This window comes from Triticum urartu, chromosome 6A, assembly GCF_056163025.1.
Source record: "Triticum urartu cultivar PI428250 chromosome 6A, HENAU_Tu73, whole genome shotgun sequence".
NCBI classification, from domain to species: Eukaryota; Viridiplantae; Streptophyta; class Magnoliopsida; order Poales; family Poaceae; genus Triticum; species Triticum urartu.
This window is the reverse complement of record NC_141878.1, coordinates 18,627,317-18,646,963: the sequence shown is the minus strand read 5'-3', so window position 1 is coordinate 18,646,963 and position 19,647 is coordinate 18,627,317. Positions and strand designations below refer to the sequence as shown.

Here is a 19,647-nt window from a genome sequence, read left to right as displayed (position 1 = left end):
TAAATGTGAACCTTTTTGAAATGTTTGTCATTTTTTTGGAAAATGAGAGAATTTTTTGGAAGGCGAATATTTTTTTGATTTTTAAAACACGAACATATTTTGAAATCTCGAACATAACAAATCAAGAAATGTATTATTTTTTTGTAAGTATGAACTTTTAAAAGACCAGACGAAAATTTTGGAACTCTGAATATTTTTGAATTTTTTAGAAAATCAAAACAATTAAAAACAGCGTAAACATGCCAAAACCTTCTAGAATGTTTATTTATAATAAAATCAGTGGAAACCGTACAAAACCTCTCAGTAGGCTGGCTCAGGCCCTCCACTATGTAGGCCAAAACCGATGCCAAATTCACTTTTTGAACATTTAGCACCGGTGCCCTACATAGCCCAGCCGATGCCAAATAAAAATTTCAGGGCATCAATTCCTCTACTTGCTCCGACGCCATATTTCGTTGAGGCAATAAATTGGGCAGCTACTGTACTTTTGCATGCAAGGCACCATCGGTAAGACACTGCTTTGAGCTGATATATTACTAGTTTATACGTAGGTGGGCCAGATGTGGATGGGTGCCAAATCCTTCACGTTGTGGTGCCGGTGCTAAATTTTTTACATTTGGCATCAAAGTGTAAATTTCTGACACCGAACACATAGTGGAGGGCCTCAGTGGCTGCTTTGTGCGCAGCGACGGCCGTGCCCCTATCTTCGACCAGACTAGGCTAAGAAAAAACTGTCTTACATTTTGAAACCGAGGGAGTATGTGTTTTGACCTGTCTGAGATAAAAAATAGAATTTAAGAATGGCTTGTAGCTTTAATCAAACTCGTGATTTTGTTGCAGTGGCCACATGTAAGTAAGACCATCATCCATTCATCCTCTCGCTGTGTGGAGAGCGTGATACGGTGTGCTCGAGAACAGCAGCACAGCTGGTCCCGACGTTACGTACACCCCATGCTCGTCGTGCCGGGCCAAGCAGAGGCGGCTAGCCGGTGGAGGACGGAGGTGGATGGTGCACGTCGCGCTCCCGACCCCGGATCCAGCCAGCCAGCCTCTATCCATCCGTCCGTCCGGGTCTGGCCCATCTCGCCTGCACCACCACGGCAATCAATCAATCAGTCAGTCGACCTCCACTCCACTCCACCAGCCAGTCACTCACTCAGCTGCACCAGCTAGTGCACCGGGGCGAGCCTCGCTTTCACGGAGCACTGCCCGCCGCCGCGCGCTAGCCAGCCAGCCAGCCAGCCAGAGAAAGAACCGGAGGGAGGCAGGCCATGGCGACGCCGGAGCACGCGCGCGCGGGCCGGGGCAACGCGACGGCCACCGCCATCGCGACCAACCGGTGGGGGCCCTACTCCGGCGCGGGCGACTTCGCGGGCAACATGGCCATCATCCTCGCCTCCCTGCTCGCCGCGCTCGCGCTCGCCCTCGCGCTCCACGCCGGCGTCAGGTGCCTGCTCCGCCGCCGCCGGCAACGGCAGCGGCAGGGGCGGGGGGTCGACGGTGTGGAGGACCCGGAGAAGCCGGCGCCGCCGCCCCCGCTGCCGCCGCTGCTGGTGTACTCGGCGTCCGGGACGCGGCTGGCGGGCGCGGCGGCGCACGAGTGCGCCATCTGCCTGGCCGAGTTCGCGGACGGCGACGCCGTGCGCGCCATGCCGGCGTGCGGCCACGGCTTCCACGCGCGCTGCATCGAGCGGTGGCTCGCCGTGCCCGCCTCCGCCGCCCGCCGCCCCTCCTGCCCGACATGCCGCGCGCCGCCCTGACGCGCGCGCGAGAGACACCCCCTTGTGGCGTTGCCAAGCGCTCTGCCTCTGCTTCGCTCCCTCTGGAATTGGATTGCTGCCTCCCGAGTTCTTCTCTTTTTCTTTTTTCCAGTCTATTCCGCGTGTAAAAATTCCATCGAGTTCGGGATTCGGGATTTGGGTTTTCAAGCTGGCTCCATCTTTGTGTCGATTTATTTATCAGTAACTAGTCCTCCTCAAGTCGTTCTTTTATCGACGGCCGTGTTTGGCAGCTCGGTCACCGACAAGGCCAAATCAAGAGCACAAAGAACTTGCACTGCACTTATCTGAGACTGATTATGATAAGGGAATGATAATCTCAGTTTGTTTGATTTCTACAAAATCTAGGATTTTAGTACTAATCCAATGATCCAGTCGACTCGGATATGGCTCGCGGCCCGCGCCATGATCGGATACGGCACAGCACCCAATGCGTGAAAGCGACCGTGCGCCAGCCAGCCGATCAACCTGAGGCTTCTTGGCAGTGTAGTCCTACTAGAAGCGTGGTGAAGCTCCTTCCTTGCATCCACAGAGACCAGACCGAGCCACGTGAAGCTTCGGTCTGTCGTGTCGTGTGGCGGGCGTGGACTATAACAGAGCCCACGCGCCGCGCCCGGGTGTGGCTACGCCGGGGCAAAATTGACAAATTTGATCTATGGACGAAATCAAATCACAGAATGAACTGTCTTATACTGTGCAATGCCTCACGGATAGATGCTACATGCCTGGCCAATGTCGCATCCGTGTGATCCGAAAATTACTAAGTCAGTGTGCAGCGCCTAGCTTCTAGGCGTTGCACTAGTGGTTGCTTCATTTTGTAGTGCAACCACTAGTGCAGCGCCTCAGAGCTAGGCGCCACACTATACAGTGCAACGCCTAGCTTTCAGGCTCTGCACAATGACTTAGCAATTTTTAGACAGTCTGGGATGCAACGTTGGTCAGCCGTGTAACGTCTATCTGTGAGGCGTTGCATAGTGTAGTATAGCGCCTTCGTGTCGGACGTCACACAAAAAAGTCACCGCGTGAAATAGTTTCACGTGCAGTTTATTCTGTAATTTAATTTCGTCCACAAGTTAAATTTGTCAAATTTGCCCTACGCCGGCGGCCGCCAAGCGCGTCGTTCTCGCCGGAGGAGCGTGGGCGCGGTGCCGGCTTGCGCGCGGACAGACACAGTGCCGGCAGTGGCAGGTCGCCGTTTCGATTTCGGCCGATCAGTCGGATCAGATAAGGGCTAGCTGTGGCAGGCAGCCCACCATGATGCGATGCGTGCGTTGTCAACAAAGGGGAAGGAATGATTGAGTGGAGCAGCACGCCCGGTACGAATGCGTGAGAGCGACGACGGCCGGATCGTTCAACGCCGTCACATCACAGTAAAAAGCGCTTGTAAACGAAGCTTCTAGAGAGGGCAAGTCCTTTTTACCTACTTGGAGGGATGATGATGTGGACGTGCGTGTGTTCTTCGTACGGTCGCACAACAAGCTAATCCATCCAAGGCTTCACTCACGTGGGTGTACCTACTCCGTTCCGAATTACTTGTCGCATGTATGAATGTATCTAGATTTTACTCCTCACGTAAAATGCGCCTTAAGTAAAATTTCATAAAGCCTTGACCTTGTTTATATAAAAGAAATAACAACGTCTACAATACTAAAGTTATGCAATATTGAAACTATCATGACGTGTCTAATAAAATTGATTTCGTACTGTGGATGTCAATCTTTTTTTCCCCGTGAAGTTGGTCAAACATTATGAACTTTGACTTCAAACAAATCTTATAAGTGAACGGGTGAGCGGTACCAAAACTCATGGCCAATCCATGCTATGTGCGATCCCACTTGAAGCGATGATGCTGGCGCTTGATCTCCCGCGGAAGACGATCGCATCATCAATGAACAAAAAGCTGCCGCAGCTTCTTATGGTGCACGGAGGCAAACTCGTCCAGCGGCCATTGTGCCGTCGCATGGGAGGCCATGTGCTCCCCCAAATCGGCAGCCGGCCTTGGTCTTCCAAACCTTAAATGGATGAACACCGCTATACAGGCGAGGTGGCCTTGGCTGCAAAGACCGGACACCTCACGCCCATGGGTTAAACTCGAAATCCTAGTACCACAAGCATCAAGGCAAAATCTTCAGCGCGACAGCTCGCTGGATGATAGGCGACGGGCAAACATCACTCTTTCGGAAAGACAGATGGCTTGACGGCTATAGGATTTTTGAGTGTGCAACATGGGGCCGATGCACCGGTAGCACCAATTGCCCCGGTGCACCAGATACATTCTTCTCTCCCACCAGTCTCCAAGGGCGTGTTTGGTTCCTTGGCTTGCACCTGCATCGCATCCATCATGCAATTTTTTTCACATTTGGTAGGCTGCACATCTCACTGGGCCAGGTCTGACCGATGCAAAATCGGGCTCTCAGCCAGGCTGAGCGGAAACGCAAGGATCGGCCGTTTCCGCGAGTCAGGCATGTGCCTGCACCCGTGCGTGCGAAGTCGCGAGCTAGGTCTCGTCTTCCAGTCCCTGGCGTCTCGCATTTCCCCCCACTCCCCGCCCCTCTCTTCTCTGATGCGACGCGTTTGGATCTCGTCATCCACGCTGCGGGGCTGTTTGGATTGAGCCCCAGCTGGCCCTACCAATTCGTTGGCATGCCAAAATATTGGCGCACCATCCGGCCGCCCTGAGCTCGCCCATGAATTGGCAAGAAAATGAACTGCAGCAGCCCATGCAGTGTGGGCGTGCCAAATAGTTGGCCATCAACCAAATAGATGCCCAGCCTTCAGTCAACGCCAATATTTTGGCTAGGCGTCTGCGGGCTTCAATCCAAACAGCCCCTGCATCTACAGTTCCCCGCCGCATCTCCTCACCGGTGCCAAGGTAAAGCTCTCCTTCTATCTTCTCCTCCCTCCCGTCCCCAGCTTCTGACGACCTGCTCGCCGTCGCGCGCGGCCGCCCGACCGGTCGTGAGAGCAAGCAAGGGACTCCGGCGGCCGGGCACTCGCACTCGCCTTCCTGATCTGCCTGTGAGAGTTGATGCCAACCAGATCCACGCATGTGAATAAGCACGGGACCCACTCGATGTTCCCTTGCCGGTTGAGCAGCTCGATCTCCTGTTTGATTCGGCTGCTAGCCTTGTAGAGGCCCTATCTGGTTGTGAGGTCCTATGGATTAGAGATGATTATGCATGTTTTTTTGTTAACTTCATGAATAATTTGTTAACTTCATGAATAATTTGTGTATGTGTTTCTTTTGATTTGATCAGGAGAAAGAAGAACAAGAAAATCAGCTAGCTAGGGGAAGAAGAACAAGAGAGACAAGCTAGTTTGTTTTGTATTTGTGCTGTTGGGATTAATAGATCAGCTAGCTAGAGCAGATTATAGACAGTAAAAAGTGCCTTGAGAGCTAGCTGTTCTGTGTATGTATGCAAAGTATAGGACCTTATGAATGTTGACAATGGAATGCACATAGAAGTACATGGGTTTTCATTTGTTTTCTTTCCCTGTTTAGCTGCCTCTTTGATACCAAGGATTTCATATGAAATTTCAGATATTATGATTCTCTTATCTGTATTTGGTTATTATTTTACTTCAATTATCAAAGATATCTGGGTTGGAGTGCATGTCACCAAAACATTCTTCTAATTACTTTTTTGCATACATATGCAAGTACCTAGAATCAAATTCCAAATATATCATATTATTTGGGCTCATGCAGCCTACCAAACAACATTTGAGGTGAGCCTGGCCCATATCATGCAAGGACACCAAACACACATCTCGACTCCAACTTGCATCAGCTGAACCAGGCCAGCCCCAGCCAAGCTCCCTCATACGATGCAGGCCGGATGCTCCCAGGAAACCAAACACGCCCCAAGTCATCAATGGTGTTGTGAATCAAATAAAGAAGGCCGAACCTAATGTTTACCCATTGCCCCTCTCACACGAGAGCGTGAAACCTGGGAATTTTTTTATAGGTTTGCAGGTTCAATAACAGAGGCGAACCGGACCGGACCACTTGAATCCTGATTCACACAACATGTGGTACCGCATGTTCGTCATGTGTTAGCCGCAGGTGTGGGCATGGGTCATCATATACATTGATCGGCACAATATCTTTTTTGATTCATCAGACATTCTAGAGAACAAAGTACATCCATTTTTAACCGATCATTCAAATTTCGGACCATCTGATAGTTGTATATTTTTTAAACAAGCTGTATTTATTGTGGCAAAACCCGCGGAAGGTGCACAATTTATTGGCAGCTCCTAAGCAGCGCTTTTGGCGCCCGCGCGCTGCACACCTGGGCCTGGCCTAACAAAGTCGATGAGCCCGGTTGCCACAACCTGAACGAGCGAAAAAGCGCAAAAAAAGTCACCCTGTCCAGGATTCGAACTTGAGACGTTAACCAGTAGACCTACTCGACTCTAATGGATGAGGAAAGTATCAATAATATAAGGACATGCGGCCGCGCTATTTAATGCACTTAGTTTTCTGAATTATTTAAAATAACCGTGAACTTGAATAAGTTCATCACTTTAGAAAAAGTTCATCATTTTTGAAGAAAAGTCCACAGATCTGGAAAAGGTTCATTGATTTGTAAAAAAGTTCATCGGATTTGAAAAGAAAAATCACAGATTTTGAAAAAAAAATCATTCAATTAGAAAAAGAGTTCACAGATTTTCAAAAAGGGTTCATAAAATCGAAAGAAGTTCAATTTTTTTGAAAAACAAGTTCACCAATCATGAAAAAAGTTCATCAAGATTGAAAAAAAGTTCATCGATTTGAAAAAGAGTTAACGGGTTTTCAAAAAAGGGTTCATGAATTCAAAAAAGTTCAATTTTTTGAAAAAAAGTTCATAAAGTTGGAAAAGGTTCATCGATTTTGAAAAAAAGTTCATTGATTTGAAAAAGAGTTCACGGATCTTCTTTGCATAAAGTTCATACGTGGAAACAGAAGATGATGAAATATTATTTTATCAAGGAATCAAAAGTCCTTTCAAAGTGAACGAAGATCAGCTTGCATGCAACTTGTTTATTAAACATAGAAGGAAGTTCAAAGATAACAAAAGGTGCGGAGTACTAAGTAATGGCTAAAAATTTGTGTTTTTCTTTTCTTTTGCTTGGCTTGCCCAACTTTTTCCTTTCAAGCTCCGCCCTTGATCATTTGGTCTGTTTATCAGGTTAACAACCATTTCCAAAGCATATTGATGGGAGGTGTGTTGCTTAGAGATGAACAAGTAGTGAGATTCAGATGGGTGTCCACAGAATTCGTTAGGATGACAGGGGAGTGGTGACGAGAGTCCAAGAACCATACTTACAGGTAAGTATTGAAAAGTTACGGTGTGACATAATCATGTGTTTTTGCCGTACGTATCTTGGAGTGCCAGTGCCAGAATTAGCTTTTGCCTTGCAGATCAATGCCGGGCTATGAAGGTAGCCATAACGAATACGCTTCCACGTCCCAACTCCACGCCCACTCCATCCCACCCCGGTTTGGCGGCCTAGGTGCTACAGTGTGACGGACCAGGAAATATAAGGCCGACGCAGACCGTAGTGCACTAAAGTAGCTAGGCCTAATAAATCATAATAGACAACCAGCACTGCACTGTAGATTATTGAATGAGCAACCGTAATACGGGGCTGTTTGGTTGGAGGCCTGTGCATCATGCCTGAGAAAAAATGCTGCCTGAGTGCTCCCAGAGTTGGTGGACAAATTTGCCTGATCAGGCTAGTCCGGCACAACGTGTTTGGTTTGTATCCTGGTCTGGCATCCTATTTTTTAATGCTTAAATATTGTATCACTGCCAGGCAGCGGCTGCCGCGCCTCAGGCGCAGGAAAAAGGTGGCCTGAGCCAGGCTAAGCACCGTGCCTGAGCTAAGCATTGTACCTTTTTCTCTATATTTTATATCTAGTCCAAGCTAATTGCACTGCTAGGCACCTCCATGTCAGGCATGCATTTCTTTCCTCAACCAAACAATCATCAGGCATGCTTGAGGGACAGTTCAGGTCAGGCACGTAGCGTTGTGGACACCAACCAAACAGCCCCGTATACGTCGCTGAATACTTGAACGCGCATGCATCTCGAGGAGGACCAACAGCTAAGATAATAGTAGTACTATCTAGTAGTACGAGCCATATTGAATTTTCGAGTGTTTATCTTATATTTTGGGACTGAGAGAGTAGATATTTTCTACCGGAGGCCCATGACCACGCGTCAACGAGACATGGGCCTAAGTGCTAGGCCCATAACTGGCGCGATATGGATCGCGAAGCGCTTCGCGGGTGAGCCGGTTTCCCTCGCCCGCGCCGGCTCCCGCTATGAGCCGCCCGCTCTGCAACCACTACGCCGCGCTCCTCTCCTCCACCGCCGCCGCCGGCGGCCGCGATGGGGCCCGCGTCTCCGGCGCCGTCCACTGCCTCGTCCTCCGGACGCTCCCGCACCCGCCGCCCACCTACCTCCTCAACCACCTCCTCGCCGCCTACGCCAGGTCCGGCCGCCTCCCCCTCGCGCGCCGCCTGTTCGACGCAATGCCCGACCCCAACCTCTTCACCCGCAACGCGCTGCTCTCGGCGCTGGCGCACGCGCGCCTCCTCCCGGACATGGAGCGGCTCTTCGCGTCCATGCCCGAGCGCGACGCGGTGTCCTACAACGCGCTCATCGCGGGCTTCTCGGGCGCCGGCGCCCCCGCGCGGGCGGCCGGGGCGTACCAGGCGCTGCTCCGGGAGGAGGCGGTGGTGGACGGCGCCAGGGTCAGGCCCAGCCGCATCACCATGTCGGGCATGGTCATGGCCGCGTCGGCGCTTGGGGACCGCACGCTCGGCCGGCAGGTGCACTGCCAGATCCTGCGGCTCGGGTTCGGGGCCTACGCCTTCACCGGGAGCCCGTTGGTTGATATGTACGCCAAGACGGGGCTCATCGGGGACGCCAAGCGGGTCTTTGATGAGATGGAGGGCAAGAATGTGGTGATGTATAATACCATGATCACGGGGCTGCTCCGGTGCAAGATGGTTGAGGAGGCCAGGGGGGTGTTTGAGGCGATGGCCGACAGGGACTCCATCACCTGGACTACTATGGTTACAGGGCTGACGCAGAATGGGTTGCATTCGGAGGCGCTGGATGTTTTCAGGCGGATGAGGGCCGAGGGTGTCGGCATTGATCAGTACACTTTCGGAAGCATCCTTACAGCCTGTGGCGCCCTTGCTGCCTCAGAAGAGGGAAAGCAAATCCATGCCTACACAATCAGAACTCTGTACGATGATAATATCTTTGTTGGAAGCGCGCTTGTTGACATGTACTCAAAGTGCAGGAGCATCAGGTCGGCAGAAGCCGTTTTCAGAAGGATGACCTGCAAAAACATCATCTCATGGACCGCAATGATTGTTGGCTATGGACAGAATGGGTGCGGCGAGGAGGCTGTGAGGGTGTTCTCGGAGATGCAGAGGGATGGCATTAAGCCTGATGATTTCACCCTTGGCAGTGTTATAAGTTCTTGTGCTAATCTAGCAAGCCTGGAAGAGGGAGCACAGTTCCACTGTATGGCGCTTGTCTCAGGGTTGAGGCCGTACATTACAGTGTCTAATGCACTCGTTACCTTGTACGGAAAGTGTGGCAGTATCGAGGACGCACACCGCCTGTTTGATGAGATGCCGTTTCATGATCAGGTCTCCTGGACTGCCCTTGTCTCAGGTTATGCGCAGTTTGGGAAAGCAAAAGAAACTATGGATTTGTTTGAGAAGATGTTATTGAAGGGTGTGAAGCCTGACGGGGTAACATTTATTGGTGTCCTTTCTGCTTGTAGCCGTTCAGGGCTTGTGGAGAAAGGCCGCGGCTACTTTCATTCCATGCAGAAGGACCATGGTATTGTGCCCTTGGACGATCACTATACTTGCATGATTGACCTTTATAGCAGATCAGGGAGGTTAAAAGAAGCTGAGGAGTTCATAAGGCAGATGCCACGGTGTCCTGATGCAATTGGATGGGCCACACTGCTTAGTGCATGCCGGTTGCGTGGTGACATGGATATTGGGAAATGGGCTGCTGAGAATCTCTTGAAATCTGACCCTCAAAACCCAGCGAGCTATGTCTTGCTGTGCAGCATGCATGCTTCTAAAGGTGAATGGAGCGAGGTTGCCCAGCTTAGGCGTGGAATGAGGGATAGGCAGGTGAAGAAGGAACCAGGCTGCAGCTGGATCAAGTATAAAAATAAAGTTCACATATTTTCAGCCGACGACCAGTCTCACCCCTTCTCTGGAACAATTTATGAAAAGCTCCAGTGGCTCAACTCTAAGATGGTGGAAGAAGGATACAAGCCCGATGTCAGTTCAGTGCTGCATGATGTGGCAGATGCTGAGAAGGTTCACATGCTCAGCAATCATAGCGAGAAGCTTGCAATTGCCTTTGGCTTAATTTTTGTTCCAGAGGAAATGCCGATCCGGGTTGTCAAGAATCTGCGCGTGTGTGTGGATTGCCACAATGCTACCAAGTTCATCTCTAAGATAACCGGTCGTGATATTCTCGTGAGAGATGCTGTCAGATTTCACAAGTTTAGCAATGGCATTTGCTCCTGTGGGGACTTCTGGTAATTCTACTGTCTGTTCAGCCAACATCATACATGCTTCAAGTTTAACTAAAGTCAGAAGTGCTACTGGAAGAAAAGGAGGAAAGTTGAACAAAGCCAAGCATGGATAAAATTCCCTGGCCATCAACTGGCTTTGTGTGACAGTGTAAGAACAAATCATGTTCCTTGCAGGTGCAGGACTCATAAGAGGTGTGTTTATGTCATCATGAAACTGTAGTTCTGGAAGATTGTTTGGATTAACATTTTGTTCCTAATTGTTGGTTGGTATGGATTTCACAGACAAAGGGCGAAACTGCATTTGCTAACAGCAGTAGGCAGTTTGGTATACAGATTGTTCATGACATCTATATCCTTATTGATTATTGTTTACCAAAGTTCAGGAGAAAGGTATGCCATGTTTTGGCATTCTGTGCACCTAATTACCAAATTTGCTACACTGGCAGCAGAAACCACCGCTTTTCTGCCTAATAGTTTGAGTGTTAATCTTTTTGTTTCATTTTGGCATAACTATATTCATGGTAGTCTGTGCTCAACCTCCTGCCAGATAAAGCTCCATCAGCACAATGTTTTTTCTTTCCATTTTACATAATGTTGATGTTGGACACTTATACATGGTTACTAATTACAAAATGTGCAGGGTAGTTTACCGGTTTATGGCTTGGAGATGTGCCTCAAGTTTTTTTGAAAGAAGATCCTAGTGATGGGTTTGCACCAAGCAACAAAGGGAACAAAGCGTTGAATCACCATCCACTGACTATTATTAGTTTGGCTTCCAAATCTCCGAGACTTGTTATGAGACAGAAGTGTTTTCACAGGCCGCCTAGAAGAAGGCAATGTCATACCTGAACCAATCCCTTGTTGAATGTTAGTGCCTGGCCATATGGATACAGGGTATATTTCTAGCGGTTCTGCTTGGGCAAGCTCATTGCAATTCTGTCACCATTAGCTACTTGAGAACAAGCTGCAGCAAGTGCTGGAAAAACTTACTGGAGAAATGCGCCTGTAGGACAATTATACTGCAGTTTGAATATCAGGAATGGCAGAAGTCACCTAGCTGCTTGCCCAAGAACCCCAGATCATGGCCAGGTGGGTTTATTTTAGATATCTGATATATATCACAGAACAAAGTGTTTTCTAGTATGTGAAGAATCATATGTATCTCTTGTGCATTTTATGGTCACATAGATAACCTGAGATAGTATTGACAACCAGAAAATTTTAAAGTAAAAAATTCTCTGCTGAAATTGGACACATGTTCAAATTTAACTGAAGTCAAAAGTGCTACTGGAAGAAAAGAATAAAAGTTGAACAAAGCTTTAGTATTCTCTGGCCATCAGCTCGCTTTGTGGGTCAGAGTAAGAACAAAGCATGCTATCTGCAGGTGCAGGTTTAATACGAGGTGTGTTTATGTTCTGGAAGATTTTTTTATAGCAAAATGAAGGAGAAAGATAAGCCAACTTTTGGGATTCTGTGCACTAATACCAAATTCAATACATTGACAGAAGAAACGACCACTCTTCTGCCTTAACAGTTGTAGTATTAATCTTTTCATTTCATTTTAGCATAACTAGAAGTCTAGAACGATGATAGATTATGCTGAATGTCCGATAAAGCTCCATCTCCACAATGTTTTTTTCTTTTCATTTTATAATGTTGATGTTAGACACTTATACTTGGTTACTGATTACAAAATGTGCAGGACATATATGGCTTGAGATCTCCCTTAAGTTTGTTGAAGGAAGATCCCAATGATGGCTTTGCGCAAACTAACAAAGGGAACGAAGTGTATTATTAGCTTGGCTTCCAAATCTCCAAGACTATCCTTAGGAGACAGAAGTGTATTCACAGGCAGCTCAGAGCAAGTCAATGTGATACCTGAACCAATCCCTTGTTGGAGTGTGAACTTCATGCTTGGTCATATGGGTACTTCATGGCAATGTGAGCCATGTAAGGGTATATTTCTAAGGGTTCTGCTTGGGCAGGGTCATAATTCTGTATCATTAGCTACTGGAGGACAAGCTGCAGAGTGCTGGAAAGTGGGAATAACTCACTGTAGAAATGCCCCTGAAGGTCAGTTATACTGCAATAGAATATCAGGAATGGCAGAAGTCACTGGCTGCATGCCCAAAAACACAAGATCATGGCCAGGGGAGTGTATTTTGGATATCTAATATCTTATGCACATTTGTTTCCTGTGCATTTTATGGTCACATTGACACACTGTCCTGCAACTGTAGATAGCCTGGGACCATATAAACCAACTGAAAATTATGTTGGTGATTTTGTGTGTGATCTGTACGACAGTTTCAGTTTGACCATAGATTCATTGCTAGGTTTACTTATTTGCAGGCTTTTCTGCATGCTGGAGGCTAGCATGGTACTTTTATCCATGATTGTCTTTTTTGTCCTTATCTGGAAGATTATGATAATTTCTGTGGCAGTATGACAGTATCCATCTCAGATGATCATGTTAACTCAAGCAGAAGCCTCCCCTGAGCTAAACCAACCACAGCCCTAAAAGATGGCGACCAAGCGACACCCTGCCGAGGTGCCAGGGCCTTCAGCGCCTCTCCTCGCTGTGCCGTTGGACTACTCGTCTCCACGCCGAGGGCCAAGCCCAGTGAACGCATTTCAGATCCCTCCGATAAGTAGGAACCTTGATCCTGCAGGCTGCGGGAGTGAGGATGCAATTGGTAGTGTTTGGATGAATGAATGCATAGAGCATTCTGCCGTAACCGAGATTTCGGAACTGGTGTCTCTGCTATCCAATGTTGTTATGAGATGGTTGTTTGAAATGGTGTACGTAACTTACTCTGAATATTGTTGTAGCTTCAATGTTTCTATTTTGCTGCAGTTTCAGTTACCTGCAAGCGCCGATGTTGTTCAGTTAGTTTCTCCATGGGACATGGTACTGCTAGTAAGGCACATGTGAAATCTGAAATATGCCCCCCTTTATTAGCTTCTCAGTCTTTTGATTATACAACTCTGCCTTCTTGAGTAAATGAGTCTCAGTGATTCTCTTTTGTCGCGTTCAAATTAACAACCTACACTGAGCACAGGGGTATTTTTTTCGCTGCGAGTAGTTTGCATTTTGCACAATGTTTCTAGCAGTGTGAAGCATTTTTTTTTATTTACATAGGAAAGCAAAGCTAAGTATGTCAGCCACATTTCTCTAAAGGTACAAACAGATATGTCAGCCACATTCCGCAACATAGTAGTAGGGGTACAATTTGCCCCATTAGCATCCTACCTTCCTGTAACTGCAATGTGAGCTGACCCAAATCTGGATACCCTACTTCAGAGTTTCTTCGATCTGAATGGCTTGAGAGACACAAAGGTTTTTCAATCAGCAGGAAGATTGGACAGTGACAGACATCATTGCAATCTTTTATCTTTATCTTTAAATCCTGCAGCTAGCCAGCTGCAAGCAAAGAACTGATTTCTATCTTTAGCTAAAGCAAAAGGCAATCCTGGCATGGATTGAGAATATGGAAAAGGAAAAGGTAAGGAATAGAACTGCTGCTTGCTTCTAGTCTGTGCAAGGCATTTGTGTGTAAGCACAAGAAAGAAGCACCTCACAAGTTTATCCTGTCATACCATGTAGCACAGCTGTTTTTTTCTTCTTCTTGTTTTCGCTCTCCAATCCAGCCAGCTTGTAGTGGCACCTGAACGATCTACTTGGCTTCTATCCACCTACAGATTCTCTACATAGTGCCATTTCTTCACTTAACCAAGGTATCTAACTAGCTCATCTTACACCTGTACTAAATCTGCTTGCTGATTTTTTTTAGGACAAACTTGTTGAATTCTTTAGATTTGTGTAAGTTAGCTCGGTTATCATTTCTACTTGTATCTCAATGTAGATAGGAAGTTAGGAACTGATCGACTACTGGGCCAAATGAGTATGGAGATTGCTGAAGAGCTGAGTGGTCGATCTTGAGCCCAAAAATGACTTCATCTCGAGGCTAGAGACCAACAGATCCTATCAATTTCATCATGCGCACAGAGGTACTTTTGCACTTACAAATCACCTTTCATTCCAGAGAGAAGTGCATATGTCAACTCTGAACTCTTGCCCTAGTTTAATTTACAACCACGAACTTTAATACCGTCTAAATTACAACCCCCAAGTCTCAAAACCGGTCAGGATTCAACCCTCCCCTCCCTGTTGACCGGTTTTGACCTGGGGTGACCAGTTTTGACTAGTCAACGGGTCCAATCAGCATGCCACGTCAGATTTTTTTTAAAAAAAATTCAAGAAAAAGTAAATAAAAATCTGTAAGATCAGGAAAAAAAATATAAAAAAGCAAAATTCCGAAAAAATTGTTCGCGAAAAAAGCTAGGGAAAATAAAAAATGATTTTTTTCTAGAAATATTTTTTTTTCGGGAATTTGAGTTTTTGGGTTTTTTCTGGATTTTTTTTGGAAATTCGTTTTTTTATTTTCCGTGTTTTTCAGAAATTGGATTTCTTATTTCTTTTCCTGTATTTTCTTCGATTTTACAGGTTGTTTCCTTGGAAATTTTGCATTTTTTGTTGATGTGGCATGCTGACTGGACCTGTTGACTGGTCAAAACCGGTCAACCAGGTCAAAACCGGTCAACAAAGAGGGGAGGGTTGAATACTGACCGGTTTTGAGAGTTGGGGGTTGTAGTTTAGACGGTATTGGAGTTCGGGGTTGTAAATTAGACTAGTCCAAAAATTCAGGGTTGAAATATGCACTTCTCTCTTCATTCCATTCTGCACGTTATATATATATATATTCTCTATCCATTCAAGCGCAGTTTGCGATATATTTAATTGCTGTAGATTTTGGGGTAAAGATTTTTTTATGCTAGCACGGTCGTTAGTTAATTTGGATCATGCATGTGTTTATTTTGTAGACTATGCATGCTCAGTTAGTGGAGTTCCAAGTTTGAAGTTTGGACTGATTCTCACCTCACCTCCCTGTACACATATGCAGGTTATCAAGGCGGACACCATTAATGTGGCCGTCGACAGGATTCTCGTTGAACTTGGGAAAGACACTACAAGCAGCAAAGAGAATGCCATCTACTTTGATGGCTGGGATGGTCTTGGGGCATCTGCCGTCCTGCAAGCCGTAGCCAAACGTCTTGGAGTATCAAATGAGCCGTCGACAAGGCCTGCAGGGCTGGAGTTTGAGAAAATCATCCACATTGACTGCTCAAAGTGGGAAAGCAGAAGAGCAATGCAGAGGAAAATAGCAGAGCAGCTGAACCTTCCCAATTGGGTGATGGAGATGTTTGACAAGCAAGATGAGCTAGATGATATTAATGGGTTAGATGAGGGCTCCCGAACTGAGATAGCACAAGTTGTCAGAGAGATCTATCAAACCACACAGAATCGGAGATTCTTGGTGATTCTGCATAATGGAGGCAATGAGGAGATTGATATATTCAATTTTGGCCTTTCTCTATATGGATATGCCAATAGCAAGATGCTGTGGACTTTCCGAGGGAGGTTTCGGCTTGACCCCAAGATGACAGACAATGTGAAGAGCACAACAACACATGTTCTTGTTTCAGCTTCAAGATATTTGCGAGATCCACAAGAGCTTTGGTCTTATCTAGTTCACCATGAGGCTGCACAACTTTCCTTCTATAAGCACAGCCATATCTTCATTGATTCAGCGATTGCTGCTGAGTGTGTCTTGTATATGCTGAAACAGTGCTGCATCGGCTCTCACATCGTTGACTACGACTGGGCTATACACACCAGTAATTATTGGGTATGCAATGGGATCATCCCATTGACAGACATTGACAAGGCATGGAAATTTGGTGATGTTGTACAGCATGAGGTACGGTTGTTGAACAATGACAATCGACTTAGTAATGATGAATCAACAGTAATGCTATCCTCTCACCTGACAAAGTCAGCTGAGCGCATGCCATACTGTATTTCAACAGCAACTTGTGGATTTGTACAGAGCCGCTTCAGTGTTATTCTCGAAAACATGTTCCAACACTCGCACGGGCTCCGCGTGCTCAAGCTCTCATGGTGCACCTTCAATTTCTCATCGCCTCCATTCCTCTATTGCCATAGCTTGAGCTTCCTGTGGCTTGAGCACTGCCAAGACGATCTAACAAGAATTACCACAAATCATCACTACACAGATGCAGACAAAGAGCAGGATGAGTTGGACAACAACAACACCGCTAGATCGTGCTCATGCTTTCAAAACTTGTGGGTGCTTGACCTGCGGTACACAGATTGTGATCAGATCTTGTCAGCAAGGGTGATGGATCTCATGACCCAGCTCAGGGAGCTAAATGTGATGGGTGCTGAAAATTGGGACATGAGCCATTTGCGAGGACGGCTGTCTAACATTCGCAAGCTCCGGGTAACAAAGTCCACCTGCTTCTTCAACAACAACATGTTGTCAGAGATGGAAAGCATGGAGCTTCTTGATTTTTCGGGAAATCACATCACACAAGGCATGACATGCTTATCTGGGCCAGCAAGCAACGGTAGCCTTAAGAGTGTCATTATTGATGGATGTGAGGGGTTGAAAAATATCTCTTTTAGGGGATGCAAAGAATTGGCAAACGTGTTGTTGAAAGGATTATTGAGGGGTCTCGAGGAGATGGAACTCTCAGGCACAAGAGTAAAAATCCTCAACCTTGGAGGAGTGCAATACGCCCCCAAGCGGATCGTCCTGCTAGGCTCTGAGAAGCTCCGTGCAATATTGTGGCCAAAGAATATGATAGATGGTTGGCGAGAAAACTGGCCGAGAGTGGTGCACATTGACACAACCTCACCATCAACATCAGCTTATGGTGGGGAGGCACCACTTGCACATCCACAAGCTGATCCATCCCTCCACCAGCAGAAAGAAGAAATGTTTAAGGGTGGATGGCAGATTTCTGTTACGGACACTCGGCTCCTTAGGTCTCTTTGCCCCTTAAGCATAAGTGTTTTAGATAAGTCATCCTTACATATTGATATATGTGCTGCAGCAAACATCCAAGGAACAAGCTGCTACGAACTAGTGCAAGTACAACCGCATACAAGTACCATAATGGACTCCAAGTACAAAGATGTACTGAAGAATGGCCCAGTTGCAGATTTGATGGTGTCAGACTGCCCCAAGATTTACATTCGTGAACTTGAATATACAGTTATGATAAAGGTGCTCATGGAGGACAACAAACTTTTGGAGGATGCTTCAGGTGCTAGTACTAACGCATTATTATTTCCTTACTGTATACATTGTCGGGCTACATCTATGCACATGTATGATAACGCCTCCATCACCAGTATCTCCGTGCCTGAACAAGGATGGCGTAAGCTAGGATGGTGTCGGGTGGAAAGGTGCCCCAAGTTGGACACAGTCTTTACTGTTCCCCGGTACAGCAGATACACCTTTGGTTATCTGGAGACATTCTGGGCATCCCAACTCCTCTCTGCACGCTACATCTGGGACATGCCAGTTGAAGCATACTTTTTCAACCTGAAGTTCTTACACCTGGACTACTGCCCCATGCTCGTACATGCACTCCCCTTATGCCCGGGCGATTGGACAGGGTTGAGTGGATTCCCCTTATGCCCGGGCGATTGGACAGGGTTGAGTGGTTTGGAAACCCTTGAGATAGTCTACTGTGGTGATCTCACGGAGGTATTCCCTTTGAGCCCTGAGCTTCAAGAGCAGGATAAAATTAAAGAACTTCCCAAGCTGAGGCGAATACACCTGCATGAGCTCCCCGTGCTGCAGCGCATCTGTGGACGCAGGATGTTTGCGCCTAAACTCGAGACTATCAAGATCAGGGGCTGCTGGAGCCTTAGGCGCCTGCCTGCCGTTGCCCGTGACACCAAGCCGCCCAAGGTGGACTGCGAGAAGGAATGGTGGGACAACCTGGAGTGGGATGGGTTGGAGGAGAACCACCATCCTTCCCTCTACGAGCCAACCCACTCACTGTACTACAAGAAGGCCCAGTTGCCCAGAGGCACCGTACTCAGGTGGGCTTTCCATCTAGTTTCATTTGTACGTATGTTCCTTAGTACATACATACACTGTGCTAGTAAGCTCTTGTGCTGAACCTCATTATTACTCTCTTTTCTCTACACAAAAATTCAACCTAGTACTGAAGTATACGTATTACGTAGTATGTGTGATTGGATCATTCATACCATTGCTGGTTTGTATGCTGCAGGTAATCGATCTTGAGCTTCTTTCAAGGAAATATGAAAGATCGATCATCAAGCATGCAATGCCCCTACCTCCTACATAACAGAAGCTTTCCTGCCGTGTGTCTCTGTGCGTTGCTTGCCCTGCTTCCCGCTTGATTGGTTTGTGGTGTTCTTCTCTCTACATCTGTGTTGCCTTGCTGTGCTGGTGCGGCTTCCAGTTTGATTTGGTGTGGTTTGATCATCTTTGCTCAGAGCTATCGAGCAAATGAGAAATAAATCAGAGTGGGCATTCAGCTTATGCAGCACACACGAGCTCATGAGCGCTCATGTCGCTGCTTGCTCATTCTGCATGTGTGGTTGCTTATTACAGTATGAACTGTCGGGTATGTGGTGATTGTAATTTGTAAGCATGAACGATGATGGTGGTGATATGCGTGTGTGTGCGTGGTGTTGTTTGTTGTGGTACAACTATGAACATTGTCACTTGTTATGTGTTGATTGCAAGTAAGCTGGGATGGTGTTTGTTCCCAGGCAATTTTATATATGCTCATTGTTCCATCGTGTACTCGGACCTGATGTGCTGGCTATTTGCCTATTAGGCTGGCTCGCATAGTCGCATGTGCTTCCTGGCCTGTATTTCCTTTGCCAAGATAGATGTATATTATATACATGGTCTGGCATATATATGTAGTAAAGCTTGTTCACCATCCTTCGGAGATAGTGTGCTGCGGAAAAGAGTTCATCCTGCCACTTGTTAATATTTGTGTTGGGGCACCGACCCGTATACAGACTGCCCTTTGCTTAGAATTAACTGCATACAATTTCATATCTTTGTGTTTTTTTGGTACGGCTTTGTGCAACTCGCATCTGTATGCTGCATTCGATAGTTTCCTCGATTCGACTGGCTCGGAAGATTCAAAACATTGCTCAATTGGCATCATGATCCTGCTGCTTTGCGATGTTTTGTCTCCATCTTTAATTCCTGTAGCTATCCCAGCTACAAGCATAAGGCCGATTTCTTCTTTTGAAACTTGAACAATCGATTGAGTGATCTATATTTTTTGCTCTCGAATCCACCCATCTTCTAGTGACTTCTGAATGATCTATTTGGTTTCTGCTGAGCTAAAGACTATCTACATCTATGCC

The 19,647-nt window shown here is 46.9% G+C and overlaps 3 protein-coding genes across 4 annotated transcripts; all 3 read left to right on the top strand.

The window, feature by feature from the left end:
• The first annotated feature begins 941 nt into the window (after window positions 1-941).
• Window positions 942-1,991, top strand: LOC125516115 (RING-H2 finger protein ATL79). The gene has a single exon (XM_048681588.2). The coding sequence runs from the start codon at window positions 1,272-1,274 to the stop codon at window positions 1,758-1,760; it is 489 nt and encodes a 162-aa protein (XP_048537545.2). The 5' UTR covers window positions 942-1,271; the 3' UTR covers window positions 1,761-1,991.
• A 6,044-nt stretch (window positions 1,992-8,035) lies between these two features.
• On the top strand, window positions 8,036-13,282 carry LOC125512610 (pentatricopeptide (PPR) repeat-containing protein). 2 transcript variants are annotated; one of them, XM_087527984.1, is made up of 3 exons: window positions 8,036-10,541; window positions 10,990-11,438; window positions 12,052-13,282. In XM_087527984.1, the coding sequence occupies exon 1, from the start codon at window positions 8,092-8,094 to the stop codon at window positions 10,354-10,356; it is 2,265 nt and encodes a 754-aa protein (XP_087384110.1). In that variant the 5' UTR covers window positions 8,036-8,091; the 3' UTR covers window positions 10,357-10,541; window positions 10,990-11,438; window positions 12,052-13,282. The 2 variants fall into 2 exon arrangements, with proteins under 2 accessions (XP_087384110.1, XP_087384109.1); XM_087527983.1 differs by lacking the exons at window positions 10,990-11,438; window positions 12,052-13,282 and adding an exon at window positions 10,632-10,726.
• Window positions 13,283-13,857: 575 nt separating this feature from the next.
• On the top strand, window positions 13,858-19,009 carry LOC125517587 (uncharacterized). The gene is made up of 4 exons (XM_087528192.1): window positions 13,858-14,087; window positions 14,216-14,360; window positions 15,314-18,330; window positions 18,525-19,009. Exons 2-4 carry the CDS (start codon window positions 14,349-14,351, stop codon window positions 18,526-18,528), a joined length of 3,033 nt encoding a protein of 1,010 aa, XP_087384318.1. The 5' UTR covers window positions 13,858-14,087; window positions 14,216-14,348; the 3' UTR covers window positions 18,529-19,009.
• Window positions 19,010-19,647: the final 638 nt, after the last annotated feature.

Excerpts from the sequence above, each read along its gene's own strand:
- LOC125516115 (XM_048681588.2), top strand. The coding sequence starts at position 1,272 with ATGGCGACGCCGGAGCACGCGCGCGCGGGCCGGGGCAACGCGACGGCC.
- LOC125512610 (XM_087527984.1), top strand. The coding sequence starts at position 8,092 with ATGAGCCGCCCGCTCTGCAACCACTACGCCGCGCTCCTCTCCTCCACC.